General features: G+C 44.6%; 1 protein-coding gene across 3 annotated transcripts; it reads right to left on the bottom strand.

The window, feature by feature from the left end:
• Positions 1 to 1,256: 1,256 nt before the first annotated feature.
• Positions 1,257 to 4,262, bottom strand: S100Z (S100 calcium binding protein Z). 3 transcript variants are annotated; one of them, XM_037032349.1, is made up of 3 exons: positions 4,051 to 4,262; positions 3,719 to 3,908; positions 1,257 to 1,578 (listed from the first exon to the last, which is right to left on the bottom strand). In XM_037032349.1, the coding sequence occupies exons 2-3, from the start codon at positions 3,857 to 3,859 to the stop codon at positions 1,420 to 1,422; spliced, it is 300 nt and encodes a 99-aa protein (XP_036888244.1). In that variant the 5' UTR covers positions 3,860 to 3,908; positions 4,051 to 4,262; the 3' UTR covers positions 1,257 to 1,419. The 3 variants fall into 3 exon arrangements, with proteins under 3 accessions (XP_036888244.1, XP_036888242.1, XP_036888245.1); XM_037032347.1 differs by having other exon boundaries at positions 4,061 to 4,262; XM_037032350.1 differs by lacking the exon at positions 4,051 to 4,262 and having other exon boundaries at positions 3,719 to 3,936.
• Between the last annotated feature and the right edge of the window lie 12,724 nt (positions 4,263 to 16,986).

The following is a 16,986-nucleotide window of genomic DNA, read 5'->3' as shown; positions in this document are numbered from 1 at the left end:
AGTTGTGTTTTTCACATAATTAGAAGACCAGACGCAAGCAGACCAGGGCTGTGTAGTGGATCCTTGATGATAACAGAGTCCTGGGCTCCTTCTATCTTTTTCTCCACTGATAGTTGCAAGATAGCAGCTCTTCCTCCAGCCTTACATCCACATTCCAATGGGGGAGAAAGGGAGGAATTAACCAGGCGGAAGGCACAGAGCCTGTATGGAGCAGCAAATACCCCAGGAATTCCCAGTAAACTTCTGCTTATCTCTCATTGTCCAGAACTGTGTTTCAAGCCCCACCCCAGTTTCCAGAGAGGCTGGGAAACAACAGTTTTTCAGCTGGTCACATTGCCACCCCATAAATCAGGGTTCTGACGCGTGGAAGACAGGTAGAATGGATGTCAGACAATAGCGGTGACTGCTCTGGTGCCCTGGACGTCTCTCTTTCCCTGCATTTCATTAACCACCCACCAGCAAGTGCCATCAGTCCCATCAGCCCCATCTCCAAACACGTAACAGACCCAATTGCACCTCTCCATCTCTCCAAATCCTGGCTTATTCGGCTGCTGCCCAGATCACAGCAACAGCCCCCTCCACACTCCTTTCTTCACACGGTAGCCGAGGTAACTGTTTTAAAGTATAAATACAAGTCATACCATCCCCTTTTTAAATTCTACAGAGGATCTGTCACAGTTTGGATTGCCCCTGAAGATTTCCAGATGAGGATTTGAGAGGGGCATAACCCATGGGTGAGGGGTACGCAGTGAGACAAGGACGAGAGGGTAGTCCGGAGGGAGTGTGCTGTCAAGCCAGCTCCCCAGCAGCAACAGAAGCTTACCCCCAGGGAGGCACTGGGAAATGGTTTAAAACACTTGCCTCAGAATTACGTGCCCCAGTGGTCAAGGAAAGGTATTTCTAAGACAGCCCCCAAGGGTCCCTGGCTCAGCTCTTTTGGCCCTGCATCTACCCCTCCCCTGACCCAGCTCACAGAAAAGCCAGCATTTTCTTGTATTTATCAGCCTTTCTGCTTCCATGTGAAGCAGAATCAGAAGAGAGACGGCCACTTAATTTCTTCAATAGGAAATAAGTTCAAAATATAATTTAAGGATGTGTCTGCCTTAGAAGTTTGCTAAGTTCTGGTCTCATTTGAAAGTAGCTAAATTTTTCTGATGCTCTATGACCAACAAAAACATCTTTATAAGATAGAAAACATCTTTAATAAGGTAGGAAAACATCAAGTAGGGCATATGAGATTTGGAATATTTATTTAAGATCATTAAGTTAAGGAGTACATCATTTATTAGTACTATAGCAACTAATTATATGTACATCTATAAACAGTATCACAGTAACTATAGATCTGAAGGGTATAAACGAATAACAAGTCAGTAATTTAGATATATTTTTGCCTTTAGATTACCTTGCTACTTATCTTTAATTTCCTTTCTTCTTCAGTTGTTCTACAAAGTAATCATTACAAGCAACTGTCAGGGCGGCCACCATGACCATAAACTCATTAAAATCCACCTCATTGTCCTTATTGGCATCCAGGTCTTGCATTATCTTATCAACCAAATGCGGGTCCTTTTGGCACTAGAAGGAAAGAGAAAATTTCTAATTCCCAGGCTTTGAGATTCATAATACAACTGAAACCACATATTGTTTTTATCTATATTAAAGTTTTTATTTTCATTCTTAGCACCGGAGGACAATTTCCAAAACCCTATTTGCAGGTAGGTTTGAACCAGACACAGATTCTAAATCAGTCTGGCACTCTGCCCCAAGGCCGTATAATTCTGGCTCAGACCTAAAGACAAAGAAGGTCAAACAGTAGCTCATCATGAGCTGCTGCTGAGACGGAAAGTGCATTTCCCACACGTCATCACTGGTCAGGGCCAGGACTCAGGGATGCAGGCAGGGAATATGGAAAGAGCACTTTGCAACCAAAAACTGACCATGTGAGTGGCTCTACCATTTCCCAACAGTGGGACTTTGAGCAAATCACTTAACGTTTTTAAACGTTCTTTTATATAAAATGGGGAGAGTAGTATCTCCCCACCAATTTGTTCTAACAAACTTCTAAATGTGCTTAGCACCGGGTTGCAGATAAAAATACAGGACATAGTTAGATGTGAATTTCCGATGAACAATGAATCCTTTTTTCATATACTGCATGGGACACACGACATTTTATCTGGCAGCCTTACTGAGCACAACCCCTGACACAAAACAAAGGCACCCCACAAAGGCAGGCCTTACAGGGAGGGCCACACTTATGGGGGAAAGTGCCGCAAGGAGATGGCGGAGGAGATCAGGGTTCAGAGACGGCGGGACGGTGAGGCACCCACCCTTCCTGTGATTGGTGGTTGATGGGAATAGATTCCAGAAGTGGTTCATTTCTCCCAGAATTCCCCGTTGCCCTTTCATTAGATACCAACTATTAAATGGTTGGAAACTTGAATTGGTCGAGATCAACTGATCAAAAACTGATAAATTTCACTTGAATAAAATCAATGTGCCAAGTTTGACAAACTGAGCTTTTTATTCTAAATGTTATATAATACAGTGGCCGAACTGAATTTGGGGGAAAAAATTCCCATTCCTGGGCACTCCTAGAATCACTATAAAGGTATTGTGAAGAATTGGCACATTAACAAGCAGCGTGTGACTACAGTTAATGATTGCGTATTTGAGAGTTGGCAAAGGTAGACCCTAAACGTTCTCACAACCAGGAAGAAAAATCTCTAGCTATGTATGGTGACAGGTGATGGCTAAAGTTATTGTGGTGGTGATTTCACTGTATAAATATTGAATCACTATGTTGTACACCTGAAATTAATATGTTATGTGTTAATTATGCCTCAATAAAAAATTATTAAAAAAATATAAATTACCATTTGTTCTATCAATGTACTAAAAATACAACAAAATTGTTTTTGGATTACAAAGATATGCCTAAAATATTACTATTAAAATGTTTACTTAAAGTTTTTCCACAGAAGGTGGGAAGAAGCGTGTTGTAATTACCATCAATACAGTCTTCATACAGGGCTTGCCCAGAATACGGTCATGCAAGGGCAGGGTGTTGTGCTGAAGCCAATTCGAGGCAGCCCCATAAAAATCGGAATGAAGAGCTTCTCTCACAGGAGGCCCCAAACCCTGCATATAAGGTTCATGTGCAGACTTGTTCAACTCTTGGCTATATTGGGTGTTCAATGGTTGCTACCCAGCTGGTCACTGGCCAGACACACCCTTTCCAACAATCCCTATCAGCTTGCGCTTGGCTGACATAGCTCTCTAAGTGTTTGTCATTCATCATAAAATTTACCACCACAACATAAAGTACCCCAGGCTTCTTTTCTGACCCAATAATTATTATCAATTTACAGACAGCTGGACAAAGCTCCAGGTATAACTAGTGAAACTAGCCGTAACTACAGTTACAGTTAGTGGTTAGATAGCTTTCACTACCTGGACCTCTGCTGCACCAGGAAGCTGAAGAATTGATGAAAGCCTCAAGTATAATTTACGATGCTTAGAAAGCCTGGCCACAGGGAACTCAGAGAGGGCACACACGGATGGATGTCACAGCAAACAAAGGTTCCTCGTGTCTGTGTCCCCTGTATTTGAGCCTCGACACAGACTCACGGGAGACTCCGCACACAGAGGCTCTCTCTGGGTGTGCCCTGCATCCCCCCCCGCGACGGAACAGGGCAGCAGAGGTGGGGCTCACCGAGAGGAAGTCTGGGAGCTCTCTCTGCAGGAGCATCTTCAGTTCCCCCTTGCTGAGCTTGCATCTGTCCCCTCCCGTGCAGCAGTACTGGTGGAAGGTTCTAACCATGGTGTCCATGGCCATCTCCAGCTGCCTGGGCATGTCGGCAGCAGAACTGAGGGCTCCAGGGGCAGGCCACCAAACTCAGGCACTTGTTCAAAATAAGCAGATGGGGGAAACACCGGCACTTTCATTAAAACAGAATATTGCATGGTCACAGTTAGCAGTCAGACAACACACACAGTCATGTTAAAACACAGGTGAAAAACAAATGAAAAAGAGGAAGAAAATACCTAACTGTACCTCTCCAGCCAGGCCACAGCTCTGCCAACAGGTGTTTACAGTGAAATCATACACATTTATACCGAGGGTTCCACTTAGACACGCCTGTTCTCAAGAACAAGAAAATTACCCACAACAAGAGATTCGAAGGAAAGTGCCTCCGTGCCTGTTTTTAATCACCAGAAGGAACAGGTGTGAGCTGCTGCCCCAAGGGCCATGAGGGAAGGGTTGGTGCCCGCTGTGTGCCTTAGGCGGAGGGGGAGGGCAGAAGGAAGCCTGTGATCCCTCATCACAGGGGGTAGAAATGCAGGCAGTGGCTAGGAAGTTGACGAGGGGGGAAATACTCTAAAAATAGAGGAATAAAGAAAAAAAGCCAGTTCAAAACCTGCAGACTGCTCAGTAGAGCCAATAGCGAGGCCGAGGGAATTAACTCAGAGCAGACTAGTCCAGCCAGCCGGATGGGGAGTTGTGTAGCTACAAAAAAGAATGAGGAAGCTCTCCACATGCCAATTGAGAAAGGTACAAACAGAATCCCGGCTGTGTAAGAAGGAAATAAAATAAGAATATATATGCCTATGTGCTTGGCATTTGAAAAACAAGTCACTGAAAGGATCCCGAGAAAGTAGTAACAGGGGCGGTCCTAAGCGGGGAGGGCGAAGAGGGTGGAACAGAGCGGTTGGGAGTAAGATTCCTCATGTACACCTTTCCAACGGATTTTAACTTTTTCAGTTATAGGAATGTATTTCCTAGTTAAAAAGTTGTAATAGAATAAAGCCCAAAGCAGCTGAGGAAGCCCAAAGCAGCTCTGTACACAGGGGTCGGTGGGGCAGGGATTTCCAAGGGAGGAACACTCAACAAAGAAAAAAATCACCAAAAAATGAAAGCCCGAAACTGACCCCATGCCTGTCCTCTCAGAACGGAAATACAATGATCTGAAAAGCAACCCAACTTCTCCTTTTTATTTCCTTTCAACAAGCCTGTTGGGTAGTGCCTTAACCAGCCCATTCCCCTCCTTCCTACCCCCTGAACACTCCACTGAATATTTTCAAGTTAGTTTTTAAAAATTATTAAAGTGATGATGCATATGGTAAAGCAATAATTATATGTGGAATACTCAAGAGTATGAAATAAAAGCACATTTCTCTCTCCACCCTGCCCCACCACAGTGTCCCTTGGCTAAGCCTTTCCAGTGAACGGCACTAACTGCCTGGCTTCGGCTCTCACCTCTGCCACCGATGAGTTGTGTGATCCTGGGCTGGCTGTTCACCACTGTGTGCCTCAGTCTCCCAGTCTGTACATGTGAGATAACAGTAGTACTCCCAGAAATGGATTAAATAAGTTAACATATGAACATAGTAAGTGAATGCATAGTCAGCTATTATCCTTACAAAAAATATATACATGCCACAGGGGTCTGTCCAGAAAGTACCCAACCACCTAATGAGAAAAATAAAGTCATTTATTGAAGAAGATACAAGATGCAAGAAACATTGTACATAGGACACTGCTGCCTCAGTTCCCTTCAAAGTAGGCACCTTGGGACCTCACACAGTTCTCCCAGTTGTCATCAGCTTTCCTGTCATAGTTTCCTGAATCTCACTGATGGTCTGAAATCTCTTCCCTTTCAAAGGTGATTTTAGTTTTGGAAAAGCCAGAAGTGCCAGGGCACCAAACCTGGGCTGCAGGGGGGTTGAGTCACCTGGGTGACTTGATGTGTCACAAAAAAACAGGGAGGAATGTTCAAGCCTAATGCAAAATGTGATGCAGATGTGTTGCTCTACTTGCTCAGTAATTTTTAAGGTGATGGCCGCACAGTACATGTAATGCTCACTCAATGGCGTCTACCACCCCCACTGACTAGTACAGTGAAGTCATCATTGTTCACACATGCACATTCCAGTCCACTCCTTGGCTGCTAGGTTACATCAATATTGTACAAACTATTCTTGTCATATTAACAATCACTGGAATTTTTCTGGACAGGCCTTATCATATAAATCCTAGAATCTTGCTGTATAAGCACATACAGATCTACCCCATTCTTCACTAAAATTGCATACTGTTCCACTGTGTGAATGTACCTACAGAGTTAAGAAACATTTATCAGGTATTTACACAATGTCAGGCCCTGTGTAAATATGACAGTAGAAACTTGCCCTTGGAGCAAATCTCGTTGCTATTTTTATTGGGTTGTGTAAACTATATGGAATGGAGGGAACACTGACATCCTTTTTATGTTGGGTCTTCCTATCCAAGAAGCCCCCTGTGGCCTCGTGACCACACTCTCCTGGGTCTCCTCAGTTCTGAATGCACTTGCCCCTCTCTAACCCTTCATCTTTGTTCCCCGCAGAGATTACAGCTACTTTTAGAATTTCAGTCACTCCCCAGACCATATATTTTGGCCCACATCTCTCTGCTAACCTCCAAAACCACCTATCCAATTGTCCGCTGGACCCCATGGCTCCCTGAGTGTTCCGCAAGCTTCTCAGACTCAATTAGGACCAAAACAAAACCCATGTCGTCCAGTGCCACCCATCACCCAGCGTCTGGCACTATTTTTAAATATCAGTTGAACTCATCCACTTCTCTCCACCCTCACCACCTTCAGGATTTCATAAATCCTGGTCCCCATTACAGCTCTCTCTGCTTTCTGATCTGCGTTCCCCCGTCGGGGTAGTCTGTATAAAACACAAACCAGCACGGGCCTGCGAACCAGACGATCATGGTTCGATTCCCAGTCAGGGCTCATGCCTGGGCTGCAGGCTGGTCCCTTGCAGGCTAACTACTAGCAGGGGACGCACAAAAGGCAACCATACATTGATGTTTCTCTCCCTCTCTCCTTCCCATCTAAAGATAAATAAATAAATAAAATCCTTAAAAAAAAAAAAACACAAACCAGCGTCCCCGCTCCGAGGCATCCAAAGGTCTGGCCCTGCCTATGCCCTGTTCTCCCATTCTTCGGCCTTCCTTCTGGGCCCACCACCGGAAATGCTAATTGTGTTTACTCCTTAAGGCTCAGTTTAAATGTCTCCTCTTGGAAGTTTTCCTGCGCTTCTCCCAGCTCCCCAACCTCCACCCCTGTTCTCTCTTACCCGCCCCGGACCGTCCCCTTGTGTTTTTTTTTTAATCACTGCTTTTATAACATATTCCTGCAATCACCTTTTTCTGCCCTGCTCATACACTTCCCACTCTCCAGGCTTTGAATGAGTGTCTGGACGGCAGAGCTGATGTCTGCTCTGCTTGTGCATTCCACAACTTAACACAGGATCTGCAATATAATGGACATGCTCAGAAGCCTTTGCTGATGGATGGAGTGATGAGCAAGCCTTGGAGAGGGGAACTAAGATCTCCAAAGAGTTAAGTCTTTTCTGGTCTGACTCTCTAAAGAATTATCTGATGGCTTTTATTCTAAACAAAAAATGTGTTTCATCAAAGGGGGAGAGAGAGAGACAGGGGGAGAAAATAGTCATTTTAAAGACTATAACGTTTGAATTTGGAACTAAATATTATCAGGGTAAGCTGCTTAAGCTATAAATGGACTAAAATGGGTAAGTTTTACAGAGTATGTGGGTCTCAGCAGTGTTATATTTAAATCATATTCAACCATAAATTAATTTACTTGGAGAATTCAGTTGGCAGGCAAAACTCTTAATAGAATAGATACTTAAAATTGTGACTCCATAGCCCTCACTGGTGTGGTCAGTGGGTTGGGCATCATCCTGCAAAGCAAAAGGTCACAGGTTCAATTCCAGGCTAGGGCACAGGCTGAGGCTGTGGGTTTGGTCCCGATCAAGGCACATGTGAGAGGCAATGCATCAATGTTTCTCTCCCTCTCTCCCTCCTTTCCCTCTCTCTAAAACAAACAAATAAATAAAATCTTTAAAATTGTGATGCTGTGGACCTATGTACCTTTATGTTCATCACAGTGTTTACAATAGTCAAGGTATAGAAGCAACCTAAGCATCCATCAATGATGAACAGATAAAGAAGATGCAATATTTATATATATTTAAAATGGAATATTACTCAGCCATAAAAATAATTAAGCCTTGCCATTTATGACAGTATGGGTGTTTTTGGAGAGGATTCTGCTAAGTGTAGTAAGTCAGACAGAGAAAAACAAATACGATATGATTTCACTGATAGGTGGAATCTAAAAATCAAAACAAACAAAACAATCCAGAAACAGATTCATGACACAGAACAAACTCGGTTGTTGCCAAAGGGATGGGGAGGGGGTGTGAAAGAGGTGAAGGGGATTAAGAGATATAAACTTCCAGTTATAAAATAAATAAGTCACAGAGAGGTAATGAAGAGCATAGAGAATACAGTCAATAACACTGCAATAGCTTTGGATGGTGAGAGAAGATAATTAAGACTTATGGTGGTGATCACTTCATAATGTATCTTCCCATCAAATCACTATATGGTAGCCCCCAAAATAATATAAGTCAATTGCACATCAATAAAAACATTGTAATGTGATAATCTCACCCAAGATATGAGAATATGGATTCTACATCCTTCACTCTTAGAGTTTAAAAGCAAGGTACTCAATAATTTTCTCCTGGTTACTGCATAGCTTTAAAAATAGAGTTAGCTATTTCCCTTGCACATGCTTCCCTCTAGTGTCAGACTGTGGGAGTGCATCTGGAAGCCTCTAATCCCCAGAACACTTGAAACCGAGTGACCCTTCTTCGGGTTTATTTGTAACGTGAGCCAGCCCCAGCCTCTGTTCTTCAGGGGCCTTTCAGCAACAAAGATAATGTCAAAAGACTCTGCAGGCCTCTGTCAAGGCTATGGACCCAAATTTACAGGTGATGAAACTCCGGGCAGCCAAGGGAAACGTGCTTGTTTAGAGCAGAGAAGGGCCCTCCAGTTGCACCTTACGTGGTCTATTGTTAGGGTTTACTTTTTAACTTTTGGCCTAACATATAACCCTTAGGGCTAAAAGGTACAATGTAACACTTAAGATAGTGTGCAAAGTATGAGAGAAGCGGGAATACCAGATTTGGGGGAGTTTGAAAGTAAGAGTTGTTTCCGAGAAGAAAAAGGGAGCAGAAGCCCACAGGGGGGAGCTGAGAGCAGAGCTACCTGACCTCGGGGCTTTGACCACAGAGCCTGGAAGAAAGAAAGGACACGTGCAAAAAGCAGGCCATTGTACCAAGTGGGACACGACTGACGCCCCCCTCAGGCTGGGGACACCGAGGGCATCTGAGCCTGCCCTCAACTCCCAGAAGAGTCTGCCTTCGAGGCCACGCCACATGGAAGGACAGGTTGCCTCATTCCAAAGTTTCCAGTTTTTGTCTTTTTGTGTCACCCGGTTCAAATGCTCTGTCATTGCAATAGCAATGCTGATGATAAATCTAAAATAATCACGGGGGTGGGAGGGAGAGATTACAAAGGGGCAGGAAAAATCTCTGGGGTGATGGGGATTTTCACTGTCTGACAGTGGCGGCGGCCTCACCGGTGCGCGCTACATGTGCCAGAATGGCCTCAGCGTGGATCCTAAATCTGCGCCGTTCACTGCATGTCAATCATGACTCCATGAAACTATTCAAAGAAACTTTCCCAGAGTCACATGACTAGATTATAGCAAAGTGAAGTTCAAACCCATGTATGTCTGACAAAAAATAAAATCATGCAGCCATTTAAAACTACAATTCTAAAGACTACAGAGTGCAAAAAAATTCAGCAAATGAGTGAAAATAGCAAAATTAAAATCATATATATGCTGTTGTTGAAAAAATTTGTGTACATATAGAAAAGAAGAGAAATACAAATAGTTTGGATAGTCATTTAATAAAATTAGGGATTATTTTAAAATTATTGAATGCTGCTATTCAATTGCATTTTCAATTAAAACATCAACTGTAATTATACAGCATTTAAAATTATAATCTACCTTCATATTAGGTAATGTCTTTTAAGGTATAAAATTGAATTTTAAAACCTAGCAAATAAAATTCTAGTTTGAAAATGACCATGTGTTTATATATATTCATAAGATAAAGGAAATAGGCAACAAAATGTTATTTGGTGTTTTTATAAGGGTAAATTTTTTATTTTGTGCTTTTTTTGTTTATGGTAATTTTAAATCTTTAGCAATGGCTACATTTTACTTTTATAACAACAAATGAGTGTTTTAAAAATTATAGAATTGACAAAAAGCACTTAAACCACCCAAGTGCTGCTGTGGCTATAATACTGACTTTCCTGGGCACTTTCCCGTTTACAGAGCCTCTTGCTCACACACACTATTCAGCAGCAAGCATTTGCCCAGTTCTGGACAGTCTGTAAGAGCTTATCAAGACAAATGCTCAAAACACTACTGAAAAATACATTACCGAATATTATGAGACACTAAACCAACCATTAGGTAGGTGGCTGACTGCACCTCCGTTTCTGCAAAAGGAAAATAACAACTTTGGGCTAAATCCCCATGAAGATCCTGCCTTTAGAAAAATGTTTTTATTCCAAAATTAGTTTAAGGTTACATGTGGGTGTTCGCACGTGTGAGCCGGCCTTTCGCCCCTGGGAAAGCGTTTCAGGGGGTAAAGGACAGAAGTCCCTGGAGGGACTCCCCAGACAGCAGTGACTGCAGGCTCCTCCCCTCAGGCCCCAGGTCTCTGCCAGGGAGGTGGGAGAGCAGCCCCACAGAAAGGAGCGTGCCCGCCTCTTTTCCTAAACGATGTCTCCCCTGCTGAATTAAAGGCATTTCAGCTTTCCCTTTACCTGCAGACAAGAGCTGAGAATCAGATCAAAGAGGAATTATAAAGGCAAAGAGTTTGGACATTGATTTTCCTTTCACAGACCAAACATTTATGTCTCTGGGCGAAATGAGAAGATTTCTGCAATGTGCTTCCAACTCTGCCAGTGTGCGGAAGGCGGGTGGGAGGGTGGGAAGCGGACAGGGGCGACATTATATCAGATGGGCCCTGCACCGTTTAAGTGGTGAAACTGGGTGCTGGGTCCATGGGGGTTCTTTAGAGCGCTTTTCTATTCGCAGTAAGTTTAAACTGTTCCTTAATGAAAAGTGTTTACACAGCACTTCCGCCAAGATGGAGGCATAGGTGGAAACACTGTGCCTTCTCCCACAACCAAGTTTGAATACAACAAAGGTTTGGAGAACAAAGACACACCTGAAGAACAGAAAATTGAATTATTCGGAAGTCCGATAACAACGAACTGTTCAACCAGGACGGTAAGAGGGGCGGAGCCAGCAGCAGAGCAGGGTCCCGCAGGAAGGATCCGGCCCCCCCACCACCACCTAGGCATGCAGGCACCCCGGACCCAGTCAGGGTGTGGGGCAGACTAACCGAGGTCGCACATTCATGCACAGTGAGACGGACCACGCAGGCCCCAGAGGGCGAACTCAGTGGTGGAGGGCTGATGGCAGTGGCACACTCGAGTGCAGTAGGACGAAACATGCAGGCCCCGGTGATGGTGGCAGCTGCGGCGGGAGGCGGTAGATGGGATGCCATTGGTCCTCTTTGACCCCGCCCCCACATACAGCATCACAACCCAGTGACTGAGTTGCCCTGCTCTGGTGAACACCTAGGGCTCCAATCCTGCTACGTAACAGGCACGAACAGCCCAAAAGATGGCGCAAGAAGAACTCAAAGTCCCAGAGACTATAACTCTAAGTGACCAACAGATTGCCAGCCTCTCAGAAGCCCAATTTAAAACACTATTTATCAGGATGCTCACAGAATTGGTAGAGTACAGTCACAAATTAGAGAAACATATGAAGGCTAAACTAATTGAAATGAAGGGAGATGCACAGGAAACCAATAGTGATGGAAAGGAAACTGGGACTCAAATCAATGGAATGGACCAGAAGGAAGAACAAAACATCCCACCAGAAAGGAATGAAGAAATGAGAATTCAAAAAAATGAGGAGAGGCTTAGGAACCTCCAGGACATCTTTAAACATTCCAACATCCGAATTATAGGGGTACCAGAAGGGGGAAAGAAACAGCCACGAGTGGAAAATGTATTTGAACAAATAATAAAGGAGAATTTCCCCAGTCTGGCAAAGGAAATAGACTTCCAGGAAATCCAGGAAGCTCAGAGAGTGCCAAAGAAGTTGGACCCAAGAAGGAACACACCAGGGCACATCATAATTACATTAGCCAAGATTAAAATGAAGGAGAGAATCCTAGAAGCAGCAAGAGATAAGGGGACAGTCACCTACAAAGGAGTACCCATCAGACTGTCAGTGGATTTCTCAAAAGAGACCTTACAGGCAAGAAGGGGCTGGAAAGAAGTATTCCAAGTCATGAAATCCAAAGACCTACAGCCAAGATTGCTTTATCCAGCAAAGCTTTCATTTAGAATGGAAGGACAGATAAAGTGCTTCTCAGATAAGGTCAAGTTCAAGGAGTTCATCATCACCAAGCCCTTATTATATGAAATGCTAAAGGGACTTATATAAGAAAGAGATGATGAAAAATATCAACAGTGAAAGGAGAGCAAACACACAGTTATTAACAACCACACCTAAAACAAAAGCAAACCAAGAGGACAGCTAGATCAGGAGTGGAACCATAGAAATGAAGAACACATGGAGGGTTAGCAACAGGGGAGTGAGAGGAGGAGAAGGGGGGAGAAGGCACAGAAAATAGCATAGACAGTAGATAGAAAATAGATAGGGGGAGGGCAAGAATAGTAGGGGAAATATAGACTCTAAAGAACTTGAGACACGTGGTTATAAACTAAGGGGAGAGAATGGTGGGGCAGGGTGTGTGTGGGTGGAGGGGAATGAAGGGGGGGAATAGAACAACTGTAATGGTATAATCAATAAAATATATTTTTTTTAAAAAGAAAAGTGTTTACACTCGTATACACAATCCCCATCCCTGTCACGATGAGAAAAACGTCAAGGGAACTGGAATGGTTTCACTGGAGGAAGAGAAGAAGTCCCCACTGGCACTGGGTGTCTATGGAGGCTTCTGCAGCCCAGAAGCTGTCACCTGCTCTTTGTCACTGCTGCCATCCCATGAAAAATAACTTAATAGCAAAGGCACAAAAACGTTCTAATCATGAAAGCTGTTGAACCCTGACATAAACTACTAGCAGAAGACAGCCAAACAACTTCTTCATCTGAAAACAGAGAGTGAAACTGAGTTCCTTATACTGGTGGCCAAGCAGTAGAACATCGAAGGTTGTTAGTTGTCCAGGTGTATTCTTGGGCCAAAGGAGCGGGGTGAATCTTGACCTAAACCTTAGCTGGTCACGTCGCCTAGACTGGAAATAAGCAGGTGGCATGTATTTGGACAAGTGGCATGCATCTACGCCACAGGCCTTAGCTCCAATTTATTGTCAGAACTGCAATTAGCAAGTCCCACCACCACACTTCCATTGCCAGCTAAAACCACACCCATTTTCTGCAATGATGCTGAAAGTAGGCTCCACGGGTGGCTGGCCTTCCAAACAGCCCCCAGAGATCCTTGTCTCCCGGTACTAACATCACACCCTTATATAGTCTCTGGCACTGAATGGAGCTGACCCGTGTTGCCAATTGGATATTGTCTACAATTTGCGAGAATAGGGCATTAAAAACATCATGGCTTCTGCTTTGCTTCCTCTGGGACCACACACTCTGGGGGAAGTCAGCCGCCACGTTATGAGAACACCAAGAAGCCATGCGGAGGGATCCACATGGCAGAGAACAGAGGCCTCCGGTCAACAACTCGCAGCAGCCCGCCAAACACGTGATGAGCCCGCTCAGAAGCGGATGCTCCAGCCGCCGTTAGGTCTGCAGGCAACTACATCCCAACCTTTGGGAAACTCTGAGCCACACCCACAGATGCACGGCTTCCAAACTCCTGTCCTACAGAAACTGTAAGATACTAAGTGCTGTCTCAAGTTGAATTTAGGGTAAACTGTTATGCAACGCTAGAACATTTAATTAATGTTGGGGCCTAAAGACGGTGAATGCAATCCATTAAGAAAATCGCACCAGGAGGGCTTGGCTGAGGCAGCCCCAAACAGGATGCTGCAGCCCAGCCAGGTAGCCCCCACCCTTGTAGGCATCTCTTAATCACGAGTACTACCTACCAATTAAGATGCTGATCACGCGCCCACCCACCAACCGTCGCCAAGAGCATGCAGTGAGCATGCACAGGACAACCTATCGGGACCACCTCCCCTTTTCCCTTCCTCTCTATAAATAACAGCCCTGCCCAAAATAAAATTTGCGGCTTGATCAGAAACCTGTCTTGCTGCCTTTCTACGCGCCTCTTGCTCCCATCCCTATTCATCCGTTTCAGGTAGACTCGGGACCCCCGTTGACTGTTCCGCGGGACGGAACAAATTAATAGAATGTGTTAGTTGAAAGGTTAGTCTTTTTTACATGATTATTGAAATGGTACAATGTAGGTAAGTGTGTCCCTTCCATTAGAATTTCTCAGCAGTAAACGTGTGAGAGGAACTCGCGTGGGTCTCAGGACGCACATGCCCCGTTGTTACAGGAGAGGGCGCTGTTTCCTACTTTCTATGGTACTTTTCCCCCAAAGCAGCTGTGAAATGTAGGGCGAAACGATGGCTTCTCTGCAAGTGACCTCCTTGAGTATCTTCACAGAATTAATATAGGGCTTTATTCTTTAACCAATAACCACAGGTTCTGCTTCTGAAAGCATCACCTCGGATCACAAACTAACACACACTGCTTTGTGTCACGGGAGCAACATCTGCTGTGTTAGAACTTCTCAGATTATTTCCCAACTTCGTGGAAAAGCATTAGTACTTACTTGTCATGAGCCTGTTTTCACGATGGGCAACCCAGAAGTCTCAACGCCTTCCACCAGCTCCTTCCGGCTCCCCACAGGGAGCAGCTGACTGGGTAACACCCACCTTAGTCTCCAGGGAGAGAGATTTCTCTTCACTCAATTCTAGCCTCCTTCAGTAAACGACGGTCCTAAACGTTTCCCGTCTCTGAGGTAGAATCTGTAGTGTAGCCCATTTTACCTCCATTTCTGCCATAAACGAGGTTAGAGTTCCTGGTACAGGCAGAGCATCTATACTGGCTGCAGTAGCGACGGCTTCAACGTGAAGCAGCTGGGAGTGTGGCCTCCGAGGCTTGGTGGGCACAGAGGGTCCGGTTTTCTCATCCAGCCAATTCTGTAGTGTGGTTTTGGACATCCCGAAGATTCACCCTTGAGCACTGTTTCTTTGCAGCTCTCACAAGAGTTTTGTGAGCCATTCATGTTCATTTCAGGGAATTCCTTTCTGCCTCAGTAGCTAGAGTCAGTCAGCTTCCACTACTCGCAGTTGAGAACCCTCACCCGCCTCATTCAATACAGACTCTGCTAAGCTGGTCAGACCTCCAGGGAGCCCTGCCCCAGGCCCAGAAAGCAGCAGAGCCTCCTTCGCAAAGAACTGGTCTTGATAGACTGGATTTGTCAGTTGTGGGTTAAATTACAAACTCAACCAAAGTCCCAAAGGCTCACTACGGTTGCATCTTTCCAGATGCAACTGGATTCCCGGAGTCTGAAATCCAGAGCCCTGGATTCCCTGGAGTCTGGTGTTTGCTCTGAAATCCAGAGCCCTGGGTTCCCTGGAGTCTGGTGTTAGTCTCCACATGACTGAGGCTTGCAAGCAGAGCTGGGGGTCCTGGGTGTGAAGACCCTGCATTGTTTGCTTTTTATTTTGGGGTGTGGGCTTTAATACTATAAATGCATGAGACCTAGATTCCAGAAAAGGTATGTGCTCGTTTTCAGCATGCTAACTCCATCTTTTCCCAGAAATTCAGAAATAGATTTATAGTGGTTTTAAAAAGGGCTCAGCCCTGGCTGATGTGTCTCAGTGGATTGAGCACCAGCCTGTGAACAGAAAGGTCATTGGTTGGATTCCCAGTCAGAGCAAATGACTGGGTTGCGGGCCAGGTCCCCTGAAGGGGGTATGGAGAGGCAACCAACTGATGTTTCTCTCCCTCTCTTTCTTTATCCTTTCTCCTCTTACTGAAAATAAATTAATAAAATCATTAAAAAATTACAGGAAGAGGAGGGGGGAAAGGCAGACAACTGTACTTGAACAACAACAAAAATATTAAAAATTAAAAGGGCTCAAATATCCTAATCTTAGTCAACACTGAGTTCCAAAGTTCATATAATAACAATACATTTGTCCTATCTCGACTTGGCTCCTACTTATATGAACATCATATGCTTTAACATTTGCCTTTCTCCAGCCAAAGCAAACTATTTGATTGCAATTAAATAAGCTCTTAGACTTTTTTATGTATCTACCAAGTTGAGACATGTCTCTTTACGGGTTACAGCCTTACCGGAAGGATTGTGTCTTATGTATCATCTCTCTAAAGGAATGTGAGCGGAAAACCTCCCATGTTTACTCATTCATAAACACCATTTATAATTGTGAAGTGAAAGTTCAGGGGATACTTCTGAAGAATTTGTGTTTCCAACTGTGTCACAATTAGCCCCCACCTGGCTTATCTTGGTGCTTGGATGGTGGACACATTGGATCTCAGTTGGATCAGCCACTTCCCCTCACCTTACCCTCAGTATGATGCCCCCCGAGCCAGTCTGGGCGCTGACTGGGCTGGCGACAGCAGATGGCAGAAGAACAAGAAGGAATGAGGAACTCTCGGTGTGGCACTTCTCCCTTGGATTTCACATACTTCTACAACATCATCGTGATTGCCTTCAGAGAGGTTCCACCCTTTTGGACCTATCAAAAGACAACTTGTGCCCTGACCCATGTGGCTTAGTGGGTTGGGCATTGTCCCACAAAGCGAAAGGTCGCCTGTCCAATTCCCGGTCAGGGCACATGCCTAGGTTGCAGGTTTGGTCCCCGGTCAGGGTGCACAGCAGAGTCAACTGATCAATGTTTCTCTCCCTTTCTCCCTCCCTTCCCTCTGTCTCAAAAATAAATAAATAAAATCTTTTTAAAAAGATAGCTGGCAACTTGAAATTGGTTGATTG

The sequence above is a fragment of the Sturnira hondurensis genome, unplaced genomic scaffold (assembly GCF_014824575.4).
Source record: "Sturnira hondurensis isolate 20B ecotype Veracruz unplaced genomic scaffold, ASM1482457v3 Scaffold0021354, whole genome shotgun sequence".
NCBI classification, from domain to species: Eukaryota; Metazoa; Chordata; class Mammalia; order Chiroptera; family Phyllostomidae; genus Sturnira; species Sturnira hondurensis.
The sequence above is the reverse complement of the archived record's forward strand: the minus strand, read 5'-3'. Positions and strand labels throughout refer to the sequence as shown.

Coding starts and splice junctions, on each gene's coding strand:
- S100Z (XM_037032349.1), bottom strand. CDS start 3,859: ATGCCCAGGCAGCTGGAGATGGCCATGGACACCATGGTTAGAACCTTC. Junction 1,579..3,718: donor AGCTCCCAGACTTCCTCTCG/GTGAGCCCCACC, acceptor CTTTCCTTCTAG/TGCCAAAAGGACCCGCATTT.